Source organism: Corvus cornix, chromosome 1, assembly GCF_000738735.6.
Source record: "Corvus cornix cornix isolate S_Up_H32 chromosome 1, ASM73873v5, whole genome shotgun sequence".
Classification (NCBI taxonomy): domain Eukaryota; kingdom Metazoa; phylum Chordata; class Aves; order Passeriformes; family Corvidae; genus Corvus; species Corvus cornix.
In genome coordinates, this window is record NC_046332.1 from 40,963,888 (window position 1) to 40,981,731 (window position 17,844).

General features: G+C 36.7%; 1 protein-coding gene across 8 annotated transcripts in view; it reads left to right on the forward strand.

The window, feature by feature from the left end:
* YAP1 (Yes1 associated transcriptional regulator) overlaps positions 1–17,844 on the forward strand; it is an 85,049-nt gene that overhangs the window by 54,976 nt on the left and 12,229 nt on the right. The window contains exons 4-6 of one of the 8 annotated variants that reach the window (XM_039563817.1): positions 2,317–2,430; positions 14,688–14,881; positions 16,364–16,411. In XM_039563817.1, the coding sequence (XP_039419751.1) occupies positions 2,317–2,430; positions 14,688–14,881; positions 16,364–16,411 (356 nt within the window). The remainder of the gene's footprint in view (positions 1–2,316; positions 2,431–14,687; positions 14,882–16,363; positions 16,412–17,844) is intronic. The other 7 variants (XM_039563821.1, XM_039563844.1, XM_039563850.1 and 4 more) reach the window with 7 other exon arrangements.

Genomic DNA, 17,844 nt, shown 5'->3' on the forward strand with positions numbered 1-17,844 from the left:
TTGTTTCACCAGGTGGATGGACTGATCAGCTCCTGGCAACCTTCTTCAAAGGCATTTTGTTCTTACTTGCTACGAAGGAACATGCTGGACCAGTACAGACTTCAGTGTTCAGCAGGACTGACACCCCAAGGCTGGGTTTGTTTTTCCTAAAGCCAAACAGGGTTTTTTTGGCTTTGCAGTTCACAAAGAATTTCTTGCTGAGTTTCTCCAAGGGATGTGTGGCTTAGCAGGACTCTGAGGAGAATGGTAGTGAGAAGGTCTGCCTACATGGCTAGCATGTTGGCTTAGCAGTAAAGGAGTGGGTTTGGTTCTTAATTGGCTTCTACACTTGGATGATGGGGGGCATGTCACTGTGCTCCTTATGCCCCAGTTTTATAAAATAGCATCTCACTGATCAGCTGGCTGGTCTTCGGGTATGGTAACAAAATACACCATTCTTTGCACTGGAGCTTTCATTTCTGCATCGAAGTCCTTTTGTACAGTTAATATGTTAGGATTTAGGAATTATTTGTAATATTGTCATGCTTTCTTGCCTGTTCTGTTCACTAGCTTCTGATAAAAGCTGGGGTACTCATTACTTGCAGGCAACATTTAAAGCTTATGAGCATTAGAGGTGGGAAGAAAATGTCTTAGTGTTCACTGTTTTTCCTCTCTCAAAAACCTGTAGGTCTAATGATGGAGTAGTGAAGTTGCTAGAGAAGGGCTTTGTTTTCTGAGCCAAAATGAAAGTTTAATTTAGAAACATAGTTTGCAAGGGATCTTCAAAGACCTCAGTAAGAAATTCTTGTCCTGGTTATGCCTTGGGATATTGCTGGAATGCAACTGAATTATTTTTTTACTCTTTCTGACATTTCTCCAAGAACATCTTTTGAGATGAAGCAAACAAATCTATCCTCCCCACCTCTCCTCCCAGCTAAAGACTGAATTTCAGCAGGAGCATGACTTCAGGACAAAGTTACAGTCAAGAACTAATGTAGTTTGAAGATTAATATAGTAGACATTTATCAGATAGACACATATAGTTTTGTGTATATCTGAATCTCATGTGTGAAATAATGATGTTTGTGTATACTTTGTGTATCTTACATTATACAGAATAATCTGTTAGTCCAAGTCTGACAGCTGGATGGCTTCTGCTGTTGTATTACTGTATTACAGTGAGGAAGAGTAGAAGAACTTGAAATACAATGGCCTGCTGCTACAGCAGGTTTTGGTCTAATTGCTTTTACATTCTTAACATTTGTAGTGAATCTTTTGTTGTATAATTTGAGGATTGTACTTAAATCTAAAGTACAGGGAAGATCTTCCTTTATCTAATTTAGATATTTTTAAAAGTCCATGTCAATGTGAGCATAGAAATTCAAAACTATGTATTTGTAAAGCACCTGCCAGATAAGATGAGATAAATCTAACTTTTTAAAATAGTTTTCAGTCTAAGCAAAGTACAGGTGAATGTACACGATCATATAGAGATGGAAATGAGGGGTTTAAGAACTGTATAGGAATGAAAGATGGTTTCTTGAAAGCTGCTGATGGGAACATATGGGAACCACTCCTCAGGCTCTGTGTTCAGACATCAGCTGTGGACTCCACAACATCATTATGTACCTCCCTTTGACAATTTTCTAGAAGTAGCTTCTCCTGTGTGTGCCTTTCTGCTTGTAGAGGCGTAGCACTGTGTTGATAGCACTGTGTCTTTGTGGCTGCTCATGGTGTTTTCTTGCCTTTGCTTTGTCATTGCTTGTTTGCCTGCCGTGTTCGTCAGGTTTGCATTTTTGCCTGCTTAAGCCTTGAATGCTTTCACAGAAAGTTAGAGTATGAGGTAAAGGGGAAATTAGTTTTGTCACTTTTTTTTTTAATTGTTTGTGAAATACAGGAATATTTCAGGATCTCCTCAGTGTTAGCTTGTTGCTGCTGCTGTGTCTTAATTCCTAGATGAACTTTCCTATGAGAGGTAGAATTATTCTATGCTGCTTTTTCCTGGTGCTCATGCTGGTTTCATTCTGGCAGGCTTGACTTATTGCTGGTTTTATACTAGAATGCCATAGGAAAAAGAAGTGTCAAAAGCATATGACAGGATGCAAACAAGTTTGAAAATTAAAGTCCAAATCCTAAATAAAAATTATAGAAGTGTTTCCTGTTTCTTGCTTTCCCACCCACCAATTCTTTGCCCTTATCCCAGAAATGTTAGACATGAGCTTGAAACTCTTCTGTTTCATGTACTGTTATATATGTAAAATGTTAAAATTTTTTTTAGATCAATTTCAGCTGGAGCAAACAAGAGCCCACCATCAACTCCTTCCTTCTATATTGCAGGCCCACTCCCCGATGGATGGGAACAAGCTATGACCCAGGATGGAGAAATTTACTACATAAACCATAAGAACAAGACCACATCTTGGCTAGACCCAAGGCTTGACCCACGCTTTGGTAAAAGTTCATCTCAATTCAGAATTCTTGATTTGCTTCAGTTCACTCAGCTTTAATTTTGCAGGCATATTTTGAAAACTTTTTATAGTACAATTAAAATATATTTTGAGTTATAGAGGCCTTATTTAAATATATATATATTTTTTTAAGATAAAAACTATTAGCTTATATCCTTCAGGGCTGTATGTTACCCAAGTTTCTAATGCTGCAGGTTGGTATTTATATTTGCCTTATGATCCATACAGTTCCCCAAAGAGGTGACATTCAGAAATTATCAAGACAGTTTCAGTCAAGCTTGGTCATTCCTTTAAATTATCAAAACTATACTAGAGAAGAATCTATCTTTTAATTCCCAAACAAATATTTACTTTCCTTTGTGCTATCTTAAGAGGGCATAATCAAATAATAGTTCATGCTGTTTAAATACACTTGAAACATATACCAGCTTATAATTCCAGCTTGTCACAGTGATTATCATGACAAAACTTTCTGGTTTAAACAATATGATGAGGAATTATTAGTTTTGTTGTTCCTACTTTAATAACCTTTTCGTGGGGTAAGAACTATGTAATATTGGAAATAGAAATAGTAACTTAAGGATCACAAAGTCTAGATGGAGAAATTCAACAAAACCAAACTTCTATGTATTTTTTTCAGTAATGTTTTTGATCTGTATGAAGAGCAGAAGTGCAAACTTTTTAATAAAATATTGGCACTGATGACTATGAATGGAAATCGCATACAATGTGAAGACTCTAAACTACTTTCTTAGTTTGTCCAAGTGATGTATTTAATATGGCATTACAATTTCTGGTTTTTTGTGAAGCCATGACCTGTGTGTGTCAGCCTTATTAGCTGTATTAACTTGCCCTTGATTTGTTTTCCCAATAACTTACTATTTTCAACTCCTTTGGATTTTAGTTATTTTTCCAGAGCCATGGAAAAACAGTAGGAGTAAAAAAAAAAAAAAAAAAAGATCATTGTGGTTTTCAGGCTTTACTTTTGGACTCAATGCAGCTAAATGAAAACAGTGTGCAGATCACTGAGTAGGTCAGGCTGAGGGGATGCAAAACCTTTGAAGCTTTACAGGGGTTGACCTAACAACAACTGTGGGCCCCTTTTGGGAGAGGCATTAACTCCATGAATGCCATATAAATACAGAGCTGCAAAACTCAATAGTTAGTCACTGTTCTGTTTTGTTTTCTGAAATGTCTGTTAGAAATTTTGCATTTTTGGTTTGTAGGCTTGAGTGCTTATTTACAACATCCATTCACTCTTACGGAGAACACCAGATTGTCACACTTTGTTTTTAAACTGCTCACCAGTTCGTAGACAAGTTGAACCACTATGCAACTTGAACCCAAAGGTGGGGTGTCAGCTTTGGCAAATGTCCATGCTGGCTTTAACACCAGCTAGAGCTACAGACCTGTTTGCATGTTGCAGGAAGAGTGTGTGGGTAATTTGCAACTTCACAATTACTTAGTATGTGAATAAGGCTGAAAAGGAAGCAGTCATTTTGAAAATCAATGTTGCCTTTTGCAATTATATTTACTCAGGTAATCTTGCAGGGTATCTGTTTTTCTTTACATGCATGACTTTATAGTTTCCAATGACGAGCTGGAATTAAAAAGGGGTGTGGAAAATGCTTTAATGGACAGAGGTCATGAGTGAGATGAATCTTGCTTTTCACAACTATTTTGTATTGCTGCAAATAGAGTGGTCTAACTGTAAGGGCAAAAGATACTTGTCTTGTGCACACTAAACTCCATCAAATGTTAAGGCTGTGCAGTTAAAGAAGTTAGAAATGTCCAAAAGACTGATTAAGGGTTTCTTGCTGCATAGCTTCCCTTTTTGGGCCCACTGTGTATGTGTATCCCAGACAGGCTTGAGTACATGCCAAGGCTCTTTATTTTGTGGTTGGACTTTTAATCTGTTCCAGACCTTTTCAGTCAAAGAGCTCAAGTGTAACTGAAAGGGGCAGGAAAGGAAAAAAAAGCATGTGAGCTCTTCTGATCTAGAGTGACGGCAAATAGAGACAAGCTGCTAGCTGCTGTTGAGCTTGAAGGAGTTTTCCTTGAAAACCTAAGTTGTACACATCATATTGTGGTTTATGTTTTTATCATTTGAGCCAAGAAAATACAAAATCCTATTCCTGTTGGTTTCTTACTTGTGACCTTCTTAAGTCACTCCAGTCAGGAAGGAAAAAAAATCTGTTTGACAGAGTTAAATTACTGAGCTTTGCATTTATTTATCATGTGGAGATCCTCAACAAATATGTGCTGTGACCTTAAATAGCATGCGAATGACTCAGAAGTTTACCTTTCTGTGCTTAATATAGGTTGATACTTCTGTTGGCATTTTTGCCCCTGAGGATCTATCACTGTTTTTAATATAAGGGTTTGGTTTTCAGTATTTTTGACTGCTAATACTTCCAGAAGCAGGATGAATTCATCTTTGTCTTGTTGAAGGTTTTGGTTGTTACAGTGATGCTAATGGTGATTTGAAAATGAAGGAGGAATTAATTTCTCTCTCTGCCACTTTCAACAATCTTAAGAACCATTGAAGAAAACAAAGCTATTGAATGGTATGCGTAAACATACTCTGTTCCAGTATTCAGAAGCAGAAGGTATGAAGAGTCTTTGCCCTTATTGCTTCTGAATTCCCAGCTTTATGTCTCTGTATGTTCCTCATCAGATGGAAGCTTTGCATTCATCTTTATTTTGTCTAGTAGGTGTGGATATAGCTCTTTTTTGAATTGTGCTTGGAATTTCCCATTATTGTAGCTAGAACAGAGAGAGGGGAAAGGAGAATCAGTTTGAAAAAATTATTTTAGATGGACTGACTTGGTAAGGGGTATTTTGGTGGAGCATTCATGCTTTTAAACAGAAAATAAAAGAATGTAGTTAGCATGTATTCTTTCTTGGAGCAGACTTTTAGAAATAATGCATCAGAAAAGAGCCTCTGTCAGAGTAGCCGGCTGGGGGTTAGGCTGGGTGTAAAACCTGAGTGCTCCAAGTTGAAGATAAGAACTTTGTTCCAAGACTCAAGTCAAACATCTTTGAAATGGGTTTGAGGTTTTTGGCTACACCACTTAAGCATCAGTGAAGCCCTGTGACTCAGACCTTCATCCTCCAAGTCTGCAAATACAACTTTAAAACAGTTTTGTGTTCGGGCAATTCACAAACTTTAATATCTAGGAAAGAACTAAGTATGAAAGGAGGGTCTTCTTATGCCAAGCACAGACAGTCTCAGAAGATGACATGGGATCAAAGGAGTGGGGATGGGAGGGGGTTGGTCCTTAGGCCTGTGTCAGCGGGATTCTTGTCTAGTGGAGCATCTGGTAAAAACATGCTGTCCTACCTTCTCAGTGCCTTTGCAGGCCTCATAGTAAGGGGCTTCAAATTGCCGTGTTTTTTTTGTTTTTTGTTTTTTGTTTTTTTTTTTTTTTAGGAGGGTTTTTTTCCTTAAAGGAATTGGACTGTCAGGTTGAGCTTGTCTTTTGGACCATTTTGTCTTTTCTGCTATTGTTTATTGGTCAGTCTTCACAGATCCTACTGGATTTTTAAGCCTTTCAGATAACATAATGCATTTTCTTGATAGTCGAAGAACATCTGGATAAGGAAGCAGGTCAGTTATGCGTTCTGAGTGGCTGGAGTTGGTGAGGTAGAAGAACATCTGCTTTTTCTATAAAATTAAATTTCCTAGTACCAGTTGCAGTTTGAAATTGTTCAGCTTTTTTGCTATAAGTTTCCAAGAATTGGCTTTTGTATTAAATACTATTAGAGGGATTTTAACTCTTATTTAAGTTTGCCAATGATAGTACTTGGTTTTGAAATGCAGCCTTAAATAATTTGCCCTTTGAGGATGCTTAGTATGTTAAATTCAAAGATGAAGTGGGAAAATACTGGAAACTGGCAGTTGATTTCTTTGTCTCTGCTGGGTTACGTTTGGTGTGGAGACCTTAGTACTCCAGCAGAGTAGTCAGACAAGTGTCTGTAGGGATTGGAGTAAAACAAGATATTGTTTCAGTTTCCTCGTTATTTTATTCTAGACTTGGGTTTTAAAGGCTTGTAACTAGTGGTCATACCAGTGTTACATACTCCCAGTCTCTTTCCTTTTGTTCTTTCAATTCTTGGAGCTGTGATATGGGGTATGAAGCAAAATATGTGACCTCAGGTTGAAATCACTTCCACAACTTTATCACTCCCACTTAGAGATTATATTAATGTTCTTTGAAGTTCTGCATGAATTTTGGATGAGGGGGAATTTTAGATGAGGGATGAGCAAGACAGTGTTTAATATCATTATGGAAAGTGCCATAGGGGCTCTGTGTACAGTAGCTGCTTGACGGCATAATTAGGAAATGAAATAAAACTGATGATGACAGTATGATTATAGAGAATGCACACCAGGATTTTCTGCTTCCTATTTTTTGTAGTCTAAAAACATTACACCTTTGAAAAAGGGAAAAGAGCTTGTTCAGAAACACTGAAGTAAAACATACATTTCATTGAAACCTGTATTTTTAATTTCTATTTAAACAAAAAGCAAGCAAACACACAACAAGCTTGAAATTCAACTAAAAGCTTAAGCTTCAGAGCATCTGCTAATTTTTAAGTATCAGAAATGAAAAGGAGTTATTCCACAGTGTTGCTTTCTCATCCCTTACCTGTCTAGCACTTTGTTTAATATATGTTCCTTCAAACTAGTTTGTAGGAGCCCTTCAAGATGCAGATTTTTGGACAAGATAGAACTGGAACTCTAGACTGCAAACCTGGGTTTTGGTCTTTGTCTAGTCAAAAAAAAAAAAAAAAAAAAAAAGGCCCAGACCTTGTGTCTGGTCATAGTATTTTAGACTTCTTAAGTTCCAGATCTGCCTTCAGGTTTTTGCACAAAAAGCAGAGCATGAGCCACAAGTGGTTTTGATCTGCAAATGCAGTGGCATATTATTTTGCATGCTCTGTAAAACAAAAGAGGATTTGACTCATCTAAAAAGGTCTAGTGGTATTCGATTTTTCACTTCCCTGTCTCTGTTTTTCCAGAAGAACAGTTTCAGGAGATCTCTTAGGATGGGGTAAAGACTTCTGTATTTTGGTATGTGTGTCAGAGATGTGTACAGATGAAGCAGCATCATTTTTCAGTGAACCAGTGACTTCTGTCAAAGCATGCTGTGAATCTGCAGAGGCAGATGAAATTTCAGTGGTAAGCATCCCTTTGTAAAAGGCAGATGCTGCCTTATGGTAATGACGATAAATAGTTATTTGTTGTGCATGATTATATCAGAAAGTGAAGTCTTGGTTTGTTTGAAAGCAGGATGTATTTATACCTCTTAACTGAACAGAGGTCACCGAAGAAATCACTAAATCTGTCCACAAGTATTGTGTCAGGATGCAGTTATCTACTTTAGGTAGAATATTTCTAGACTTAAAGAGAGAGAAACCCACATTTTTCTTAAGAATTTATCGGGACAGTAGGTTTATGTAAGTTTATACCTGTTTTGGGGTTTGTTTTGTTTTCAGAGTAATTTAATCCTTTGAGAAAGGAGATTTATTGCTAATCATGTCTGAGTGCCAGTAAAAATAATGCATGCTTGCAGTGTTGTACTAAGCAGCTGTGATAGTGAAACTCCTAAAAGAGACATTTTTTTCCACGATATCCTTCTAATACAGAAGTTTGCACTTCTCTCTTAATGTTAATGTTAATGTTAAAAGTTGAAGGTGGATCATTTTGAACATGATTCATTATCTGTAATCTAAATAAATATATGTATACACAATAATTATATACTCTCTATCTAATCATATATGTTCTAAATTCAAAGATGCAGCTGGTTTTTTTGTCTTTGAATTCAATCGTGTTGAAACATGATTGCAGTTTCTTATCCATAGAAATGTTTCTTGACAGTATACTGTTGATTTTTTTTCAGTAGTTTTTACTGGATTTTGTAATTTCTGTTTAATCATTTCTAATGGTCTTATGACAGAGATTAAAAAAAAGATGAAGATATGCAGATACATATATACAGGGTTTGTTCCACTCATATAAATTAAAGGAACCCTGCATTTAAGAAGTTTTCACATTATTTTATAAGAAATTGTAAAGAAGTTTGTCTTCTGGCTTAGTTAACCCAAGGAAGTATTATGTGGTGATTAAACAGTGAAACTGTTCACAGCTAACAGCCTTATGTAGACTCTTCACTGATTAAACTTTGGTCTAAAATGTGGACTAGCTTTTATTAAATACATGTTGCCAGAGATTCAGTGGACAGACATATGGGGCCTTGGTGAGCTCAGATCCCTGCACTTACTGTAGTCATCAGTGTTTCATACACAGAATTGAAATTTAAATAACATTAGTTCAGGTTTCTTCTCATAATCTCTCCAATGCAGTATGTCTTACATAGTTCTGTAGTACTAATACTTACGGTGTCAGTAATTTAAAACTTGTTTAGACTTCCAAAATTAAAACTGATTTCTTTTTAGAAAGTGGAAAAGATTTATTTAAAGAGTTCAAAGAGAGTTTTAGTAAGAGCCCCTTATTTAAAGAGTTTTGTTTTATCTGTGTGCACTGAGCAGAAGTTCCTAAAAGCTACTTACTTAACTTACTTTACTGCTGAATATCATTGATATTTGCTTTTCTGGCTGGCCAGAATATTTTAGTTGTTCTGAAACTGGCATACATTGAGTGAAAGTGCTTTATAAATACTGCTGTTTACTGCTATGGGGGGAAAAGAACTGACACAGCATTTTACTCTGGTTTAGTTACCAGCAATTCAAGAGTCTGTCTGTACACATTGTAGAGTCTTAATGGTGCTCAAGTCAGTCCGGCTATTGCACATCTACATTTTACAATACAGAAAGACTTCAAAAACAATGGCAGATTTATCAAAGAAAAAGAAACTTAATTTATATTGTTTTAATCAGCAGGTGCAGTACTGGTAGTAAAACAAAAAGGAAAATACTAATTTAATTTGAATTAAACGAGTTGATAAGTGCAGTGTAACCAGTCTGTAGTTTGGACATGCTTCTGTAATAGTATTTTCATTGGCTATATCTTGCTTTAATCAAAAGTTCAGCTCAGGAGTCTGTGAATATTTCTTTTGCCTGGCTAAGACACTAAGATTTTTTTGTACACTTAAAGCAGCAAAATTAGCCCAGAGAACAGTCTCTTTGAGGTTTCTCCCATACTCTAAGATCCAGGATTGTCAGATTAATCAGAGACTGAAAGCAATGGAATAGTTTATTGTGCTAATTTTTAGGTTGTTTTATAACAGCGGCATTATGAAACTGCAACTGGGATTTCCTTAGAGTAATATAGCAATACGTTATAAAGAATACAATCCAGATACATGACTTATATCCTGATTAAACAACAAATTGTTGTAGCAAGCCTTTCTTAAAAAGCCCCTTGGAACATGTTTTTATTACTTCCAAGACACTTTCAAATTCTGCTGGTATTTTTTTTTTTCTTCACAGCTCTTTTAAATGTAATCAAAGAGGATTTTTGCCTTTGTTGTAGTGTTGCAAACTAGCACCAGGTGAAAACCTGACTATAGCCAAAAATGATGCACAGTAGCTGTCTAGTTTCAAAATGAAGCTGAAGGGGACAAGTTCTTTTTTTTTAGTTCCCCCAATGAAAACATTGATTCTTATTAGCAAGGACAGTCAGCTATAGTATGCTCACATCCTGAGCTTTTTTGTTGTTGTTTATTCAACTAAAAAATGTCTTCAAATTGCAGATTAAAATTAGGTTTAGCTTTGAAGGGTGAAATTATAAGTAGGAAAGAAAAAACATCAAACATTCCCGTGTCTACTAATCATTAAGGGTGCAATCTCTGGATGTAATTTTGCATAGGAGAGAGGTGCTGTGTTACTGCAAACTGTCACTGCCCTGGGACTTAGGATTTTCAGCTGACAGAGGATCTTGGGAGAGAAATTATCCTTTTTTGTTTGAGTTGTTCACAATTTGTTGGCCTTTTCTCTCTAGCACCAATGCCTGGTAATTGTTTCTCTCTCGGTTTTGTTTTTTGGGTTTTGGCTGTTTGGTTTTTTTTCATGTATGTAGACAGCAGTCTAAACTTTTTTCAGGAATTGTCAGCTATTGTCTGGTACAGTACAGAAGAGACATTTCTGCTGTTGACAGTAGAACATTTAATGTGTGGCATTTGAAGACCAGTAATTTTCTCTTCTCAAAAACTTATTGCAGCAATTGCAATTGACTGTATCCTGCAGATGGTGAAGCCATGTTTTAGGACAAGATCTTTTTTATTTAAGTTGCCCATGTTTTTTAACTTATCTGCCCCTCCTCCTCCCTCAAATCCCCCTCTTCTAGAAACAAAGACTTGTTTGTTCCTGCTCTGCCTGTGAGGTCTTTGCAGCCTCTGCTGTGTGGGTGCAGAGCCCCTTATTTAAATGCTTTCCATAGCCATGGAAGGTGAGGAACAGGATGCATTAGAAAACTGGTAAGTCCTAGCTAACAGATAAAATGAAGCTCTTCGCCTTTGAATTCAAAGTACTTAGAAAGACCTATGCATGTCAGGATCACTACAAATGCACGAGGTGTGGAAAAAATAAAATCTGCTATCTGTGATCACATTGATAAGCATATTCTTTAGAGTGCAGATTTCTGCAGTCGTGTCCTGGTAAGTAATGGAGAATTGGAATGTAAAAAGAAAAAAAACCCACCCACAAAATAAGCAAGCAAAAAAACCTCAACCCCAAAGGGGCTTTAAAACCCTCTGTTTTTTCCTGTCTCTTGAAACAAGATGTGTTTCCCCCCTCTTTTCATTAAATATTGTGTTGGAAATTATAGATAATTACATTCTTCTTTCAGTTTCTCTTGAAGAGATAGCACACTTGTGTAATCACCAAGGTGTATGAAAATCATTGATACTCCTGTTGTGGTTTTTTCACTGGTTCTTCACTTGGATATGTTATGTCAGTAAAATTCAGTTAGCAGCATCTTCTTCTAATATCCTAACTTTTAGTTTAATTTCATGGTTAAAAATAGTTTGCTTGTATAAAAACATCTCCATGATCTGTTCTGAGGACAGTTTAAAATCTTACCAATTTGAAGTCTTTTGCACTTTCATTCTTGAAATTATAAAATGTTCAGAAAGATCCTTTCAATGGATGTGTGAATAATAGTAATAATTTAGAAACTGGAATTTTAAATTCAGTTTCCAAATAGTTACCAAACCATCTCATTAAGTTATCCCGTAATATTTATTAATGAATTTTAAGTATACACCAAAGTCTCAGTATTGTATGATATTCCTGGTTTAGATATACTTTTATTTAGAAATAATACTTTCAAAATGGACATTAGAAGACATTTTGGGGATCTACGATGAGGGAATAAAATGAAAAACATCAGAGAAACATGGTTTCTTTCTTAAAGTTAAAATTGCAAAGTCAGTAGATGAGAAGAATGGAGCCAACAGTGGTTGGAGAGAACAGGAATAATACAGGCAGCTGTCAGAAGGATACGCGTATATAAAATAAGAGGAGCAAGAAGTACAAAGCCACCTATTTGTGGAAAAGAGATACTTGTATGGTGCATGCAGGAAAAACAAATTCTTGACATGTTGAAGGAATGTTAGTGATATTGCACTGAAGTGTTTAACTAAGGTTAGACACTGTTAAATTTTTATGAGGTTATCTGTAACATGACTTGGCTGTGAACTGCACTGAGGTAGGACTCTGAAACCATGATTATATATATAATTTGGGACTAGACTATAAAGGCAGCTTTTTTAACCAAAAGAAAATTGACATTTTCCAGCTTTGGGTACTTAAATTTTACAAGCTAGTTTGCTTTTAACTTAAATATGTTCATTTCAGGTGATTGTAATTTTCTAATTTTTCTCCCTCTTGACTTTACCCTGTAATTGACCTTCCATCTTGTTTAATAGCGGGGTTTGAAGCCTGGAACTTCTGAGGGGTAGTACAGACTTCAGATAGGGTTGTAGAATTAACGAAAAGCAGGAGAAGGCTGTTTTCTGTTGTCCCCTACTAACCCCTTCATTTCTGCTTTTAAGGTGAAAGAGGGTAAGATCTATAAAGCAAAAGGCATGGTCCTGGTTCCAGATCTGAAGAGAGAAAGGGGGAGATCTATTCCCTACTCCAGCAGTGTCATGTCTAGCTTGTATAAAACTGCTACATGGGCTGCTTTGCTTTTTGCATTGTTTTCTCGAGCTTCAGCTTTGGTAAATGTAGGTAGTCAGGCTTCCAGCAGATATTGCTCAGTGGAGCTCCTGGTGCTTGTAGTTAAATGTTCACTCCCCACATCCTTACAGGACTGTTGTTGATGCTGTTAGAATTTTTGCTTAACAGTTTCTAGTGTCTTGGGGCCAGTCGTCCTGTCACTGGCCCAGAGACCACAGCTCTTGTGGCAAAGCTGGTTAATTGGCTCACTCTGGTCACCTTCCTTCCTGAAGTTCAGTTCTGATGGTGAAGTGGTGCTGGATATCTCATAACATCAACTGCTTGATTTTAGGCTTTGATCCACAAGAATGTCATTTTCCCACTATTTTTTTTTTCATTTTGGGCCGGGATGAGACTTGTGGATTGGAGCTGAACTGCAGCCCTAGGCATTCACTCTGTTGTTTCTGCTTGATACTGGGATCCGGTTTCTATTCCTATTTCACGGGTTTGCTTACCTTTACAGGAAGTTCTGTCTTATTAGGAATCTTTCACAAGTAATAAAATACTGTTTCAAATCACTTTAAGCTGTTTGACGGCATTTTATGTTGACTGGACTCATGAAAATGTGACCTTTCTGCCCGTTAGACTGTTGAGTCTGTGCTGGACCAGTGGATTAGTTGAAAGGCTAGACTGCAGAGCTGGGTCTCTAACTGGTTTAGTATTATGTGATAAATATTTGTAGGCTTTTTTGGAACAGAAGAACAGCACTACTGTACCTTAAATTGAACACTCAAAAGACAGTGGAGACTGAGGGGCTTTTCAGTGAAAAGATGATACAGATTTTTTTATGAGAGAATTTTCCTTTGTTAGGGTAGTTAGAAATATTAGTATTCCAGGAGTCCTCTATATGATGAAAACATTAATTCAAACTAATTCTACAGATGGGGTTTTTTTGCCTCAGATCACCCTGTCATCCTAAAAGAAGATCTCTCCTTTTTTTTTTTTTCTTAGTTTCTGTAAACCATAATCCTCATTCCCAGGAAAAAAAAATCCCTACCATTCTCGCATCACTGCTTCAGCAATTGCATTCTGCAGAATACTGTGAATGTTAACAGATTCAGTCTGTTACAGACAACATGATGGAGAGCTAATTCCAAACTGAAAGCCCCTGAAAATAGTGCCTTGCAATACAGTCAGCATTTCCTACCCTCTGTTTCACTCTGGGAACTCTAGTGCCTCTGTTGACTTTAACCATATTGGTCTCATGTGAGGGAGAAATCAGGCCTGTCAAGTAGATGCATCCCAGTCGTGTATTATTTTACAAAATAAAATTGTTTTAGGCCTTGCTTTTATGGGGGAAGGGAAGATGGGTTCTCATTGTGCATTATGCGTACAAGGTGACATCTTTTCTTCTCCACTCGCTGGGAAAATTGCATTGCATAGTTCTGAGGGGTAAAAGAAAATGAAGCACTAGCAAAATGTTTCCTATGTTGATGTTAGTATTTATGGCTGTATAATTTATCTGCCTCTTCTGTACCATCTCTTAATTTTGCCTGTCAAGAAGCTCCAAATTAAGTCTCTAACACTAAAATCTTGATGTGATGAGGATGTGAATGCTCGTTGCATGACCTTGCACCACAGTGGGTAACCTTTAATGGTTTTCCATATAAGTGAGATGATCCATTTTGTCATTCTGTGTGTTCTCAAGTTCAATGAATCTAAGATTTCACATGAATAAAACAAGATATTTACTATTTGTGTCTGAAGTGAGAATAGTTTATTAGAAAAAAGAGAGATCCTTCTAATTCAACTTGAAATATTTTACTACTGCTTTTGAATTTTTCACCAGTTAGCACATTTAACTCTTTTTGGAAGCTTTTAGAACATGTATGTGACCTTAAACATGAGACTATTGCCTTAATTTTACACACATCGATTGCTCACACGTGAGCATACATTTCACACTCTAAACATCAGTGTAACTGCATGTTTTGTACTGTCATGCCTTGTAATTTTGTAATTTTTTTAATGTATACCTTTTATGGATAATACTTTCCTTGCATGTGTTTGTTTGAATTTAATTATTAAATGTTTATTGTTTTGGTTCCTTAGCCATGAATCAGCGAATCAGCCAAAGTGCTCCAGTTAAACAGCCACCTCCTCTGGCTCCTCAGAGTCCCCAGGGTGGTGTGATGGGTGGGAGTAGCTCCAATCAGCAGCAACAGATGAGACTTCAGCAGCTACAGATGGAGAAAGAAAGGCTGAGACTGAAGCATCAAGAACTGCTTCGGCAGGTGAGGCCACAGGTTAGACACCTACTTCCACTATTTCTTTTGTATGTTACATTTTGATTTTTCTAAGTTGCTGTTTCAGTGAGTCATAAAGACCAGTGACTGTACAAAAAGCTTTGAGATCTAAAAAGGTCTGAATTCGTTCTCTTACTGGTATCAGCTTGGTGGTGAAAGTATCTGATTTTTTAGACGGAAGGATTTTGCTTTCCTTCCTCTAACAATGCTCTTAAAGAGCAGGCTTCATAAACTATAAGGATGACAACATGCACTGCTGATGTGATTGAATATTCCTCCTGAGAATAGATTTCATATTCGCTGAGTTCCAAGTCATGCAAAAAGTTATTTCCCACAGCTATTTTAGTTCTCCCTTTTAAGTGGAGGAAAGTCTTCAGTTTTAGAACCTGTTTGCAGTCTGTAGGATTTTGAAGTATTTTTAAGGTTTATATAAGATACATTAAGGAGATGCCTTTTTGCCAAAATCTTACCTGTTTCAACAGTGGAGTGAGCATGGAACAACTGAATAACTTGTGCTGCATTTTGAACCTGTGGTTTTCTTATGCTGAAGAATTTCATAATAAGGCTGCAAGTTATGCCTTTCAGTATTTTCTACTATAATGGATATGGCTGTAGCAAATATGAAAGTGTAGGACTGGACTTTGCAATCTCTGGATTGGCATTCGGGCTTGATCTCCTTTTGACTCTAAGCCTTCTGCTTCGATTGTTCAATCTGAATGTTCTAAGAGTTACTGCCATCTGTGCTAGATACTTAGGATATTTCTTTGGGTCTTTGACACTGCCAGAAAAAGCACTAATCTTTCCTTTGAGGAAAACCTTCTAAAATCTTTCCCTTTTCACTTTGGGTGATGGGCCTTGTATCAGAAGAGGATAATACCCTAATGTCCTCAAAGACAGCTTTTCTCTTTCTTCATCACCTGCAGTATTCTGTCCTGGAATCTGACTCCCGTTATCCCCTTTGTAGTCAAGGACTGTTTTGTAGGAATCTTCAGCATCTCTTGGTGTAAGATGGGTCATCTTTACAGCCATTACTTTTTATAGCACTCTAGGTAAGAATACATTGCAAAGGTGGCATCAGGACTTTCTCTCCGCTTAAGCACCTGGGCTTCTGCTGTTCCTGCTTTGCAATTAATCCACAAACAGATATTTTACCCTGTGCTAGCATGCTTCTAGGTAGGCCTTCTAATTGTCTTCTTGCCTCAGTTGTCATTGAGAACCTGACTAACTTTGGACCAGGTTACAACCAGTTCTCTTCATGTTGTTCTCCTTAGTCATTAAGCTTATCTATCAAATATGCATCCTTGGTAAATCTGTGAGTTTTGTTTCACTGTGTCATGATTTTCACAGTTTCTTAACTCCCTTATCCTGTCTCATCTGGCCTGTCTCGGGGGCTTGATACTACAAGATGGTATTTATAAGACAGCCTGCATAGGTAAACCGTGCAGCTAAAGTAATTTTTATCCGTCTTATTTTTACTCTTAGGCATTGCGGAATATCAATCCCAGCACAGCAAATTCTCCAAAACATCAGGTAGGCTCTTAACTGATGTTTCAGCATAATTAGAAAAATGAAAGCATTAAATTAGGCTAGCAGGGAACTTTTTGCTACATGAAAGCATTCTAAAAAAGAAAAAAACAAGCCAAAAACCAAGCTCTGCCATGCACATTTTTGAACTACTTTTCTGGTCATGGCCCTAACACTGTTTTTAGGAGTGCTGCATTACCACAACTTTATATCAATATCTAAGAGCAAACGAGGAATTCATTGCTCATTTTTTTACATTGGAAACAACGTTCTTGTTTAGCATTCTTGAGGATACTGCTGTTCCAGTCCTGATGTCATCAAGATGTTTATTTAAAGCAAACTATCTAAGGTAGTAGTTGCTGACTTTTAAGTACTGTTCATATAAATGTTCTTATCAGTTTGTTTAAGCAGGTATGATCTTAAAGAAGGATAAATGTTATCAGTTAATTAAGTCACTTGAAATAGTTACGATTTTTAAGCATGCATAGTGTAACAGAATTACTTAATAGACTAACAAAATAATTGCTATGCAGATATAGTATGTAGTTTTTCCGTTTTGACATTTAACTGGCTCTTGCACAGATACATTTTCTGTATAGGAAACAACAATTATGAAAAGCCTTTCAAGCTCAGACCAAAATAAAATTGTTCAAAATGTGAAGCAAAATAAGCAGCTTAATGGGATCTTCTTTCAGTCTCTAAAGAAGTTGAATATAGAATGAACTCTGGAAGGGTGGATTTATGGATATATTCAGAGAACTTCATGTTTACTATTGCTAACAGTGTTTTAATCTACCGGTTCTTAGTACAATATTTATATAGGCTTGTACTGTACTTTGTTTTTTAAGAAAAACCTCTGTATGCACTAGGCAAGAAAAACAGAATAAAAGAAAGTATCCTCTGTTTCGAAGCCATGAGTACTGGTGTACTGTTGCATTCTGAAGAGTACCACAAAATTTGTATGTTACTAGTTCTGAGAAATAGGAACCTCAGACTTTAGCGCTGACACCCTGGAAAAAATACTTTCTTGTTTGGGAATACCAGAGCAGCTCTTAAACAGAAGCATTTTAACTGAGATGTAGTCACTTGATTCATTTACAAAGCATTAACCACATAATGATCTTATCAATCAATATTTGATCCTATTCTGGAATAGAAAAAAAAAGTCCTCAAGAATTGTGGGTATACAAGAGAATAAATAAAGGAGGATTCCTCCACACCAGTTGAAAATACCTTATCTTCTGGCATAATTAGGTTGTTCATAAGGGATGTTTTTCTTACTGAATGCCAAAAGTGTATTCTGTGTTTTCTTCTATGCCTGAAGCCCTGTCATACCATTGTTCACTCTTCCACTAACTTCTTCCTGTTGCCAATTCAAAAAGATACAGGAAATGGAGAAGTTTGTTACCAGTTTCATACTTAACTCTGTCAGATGAGGT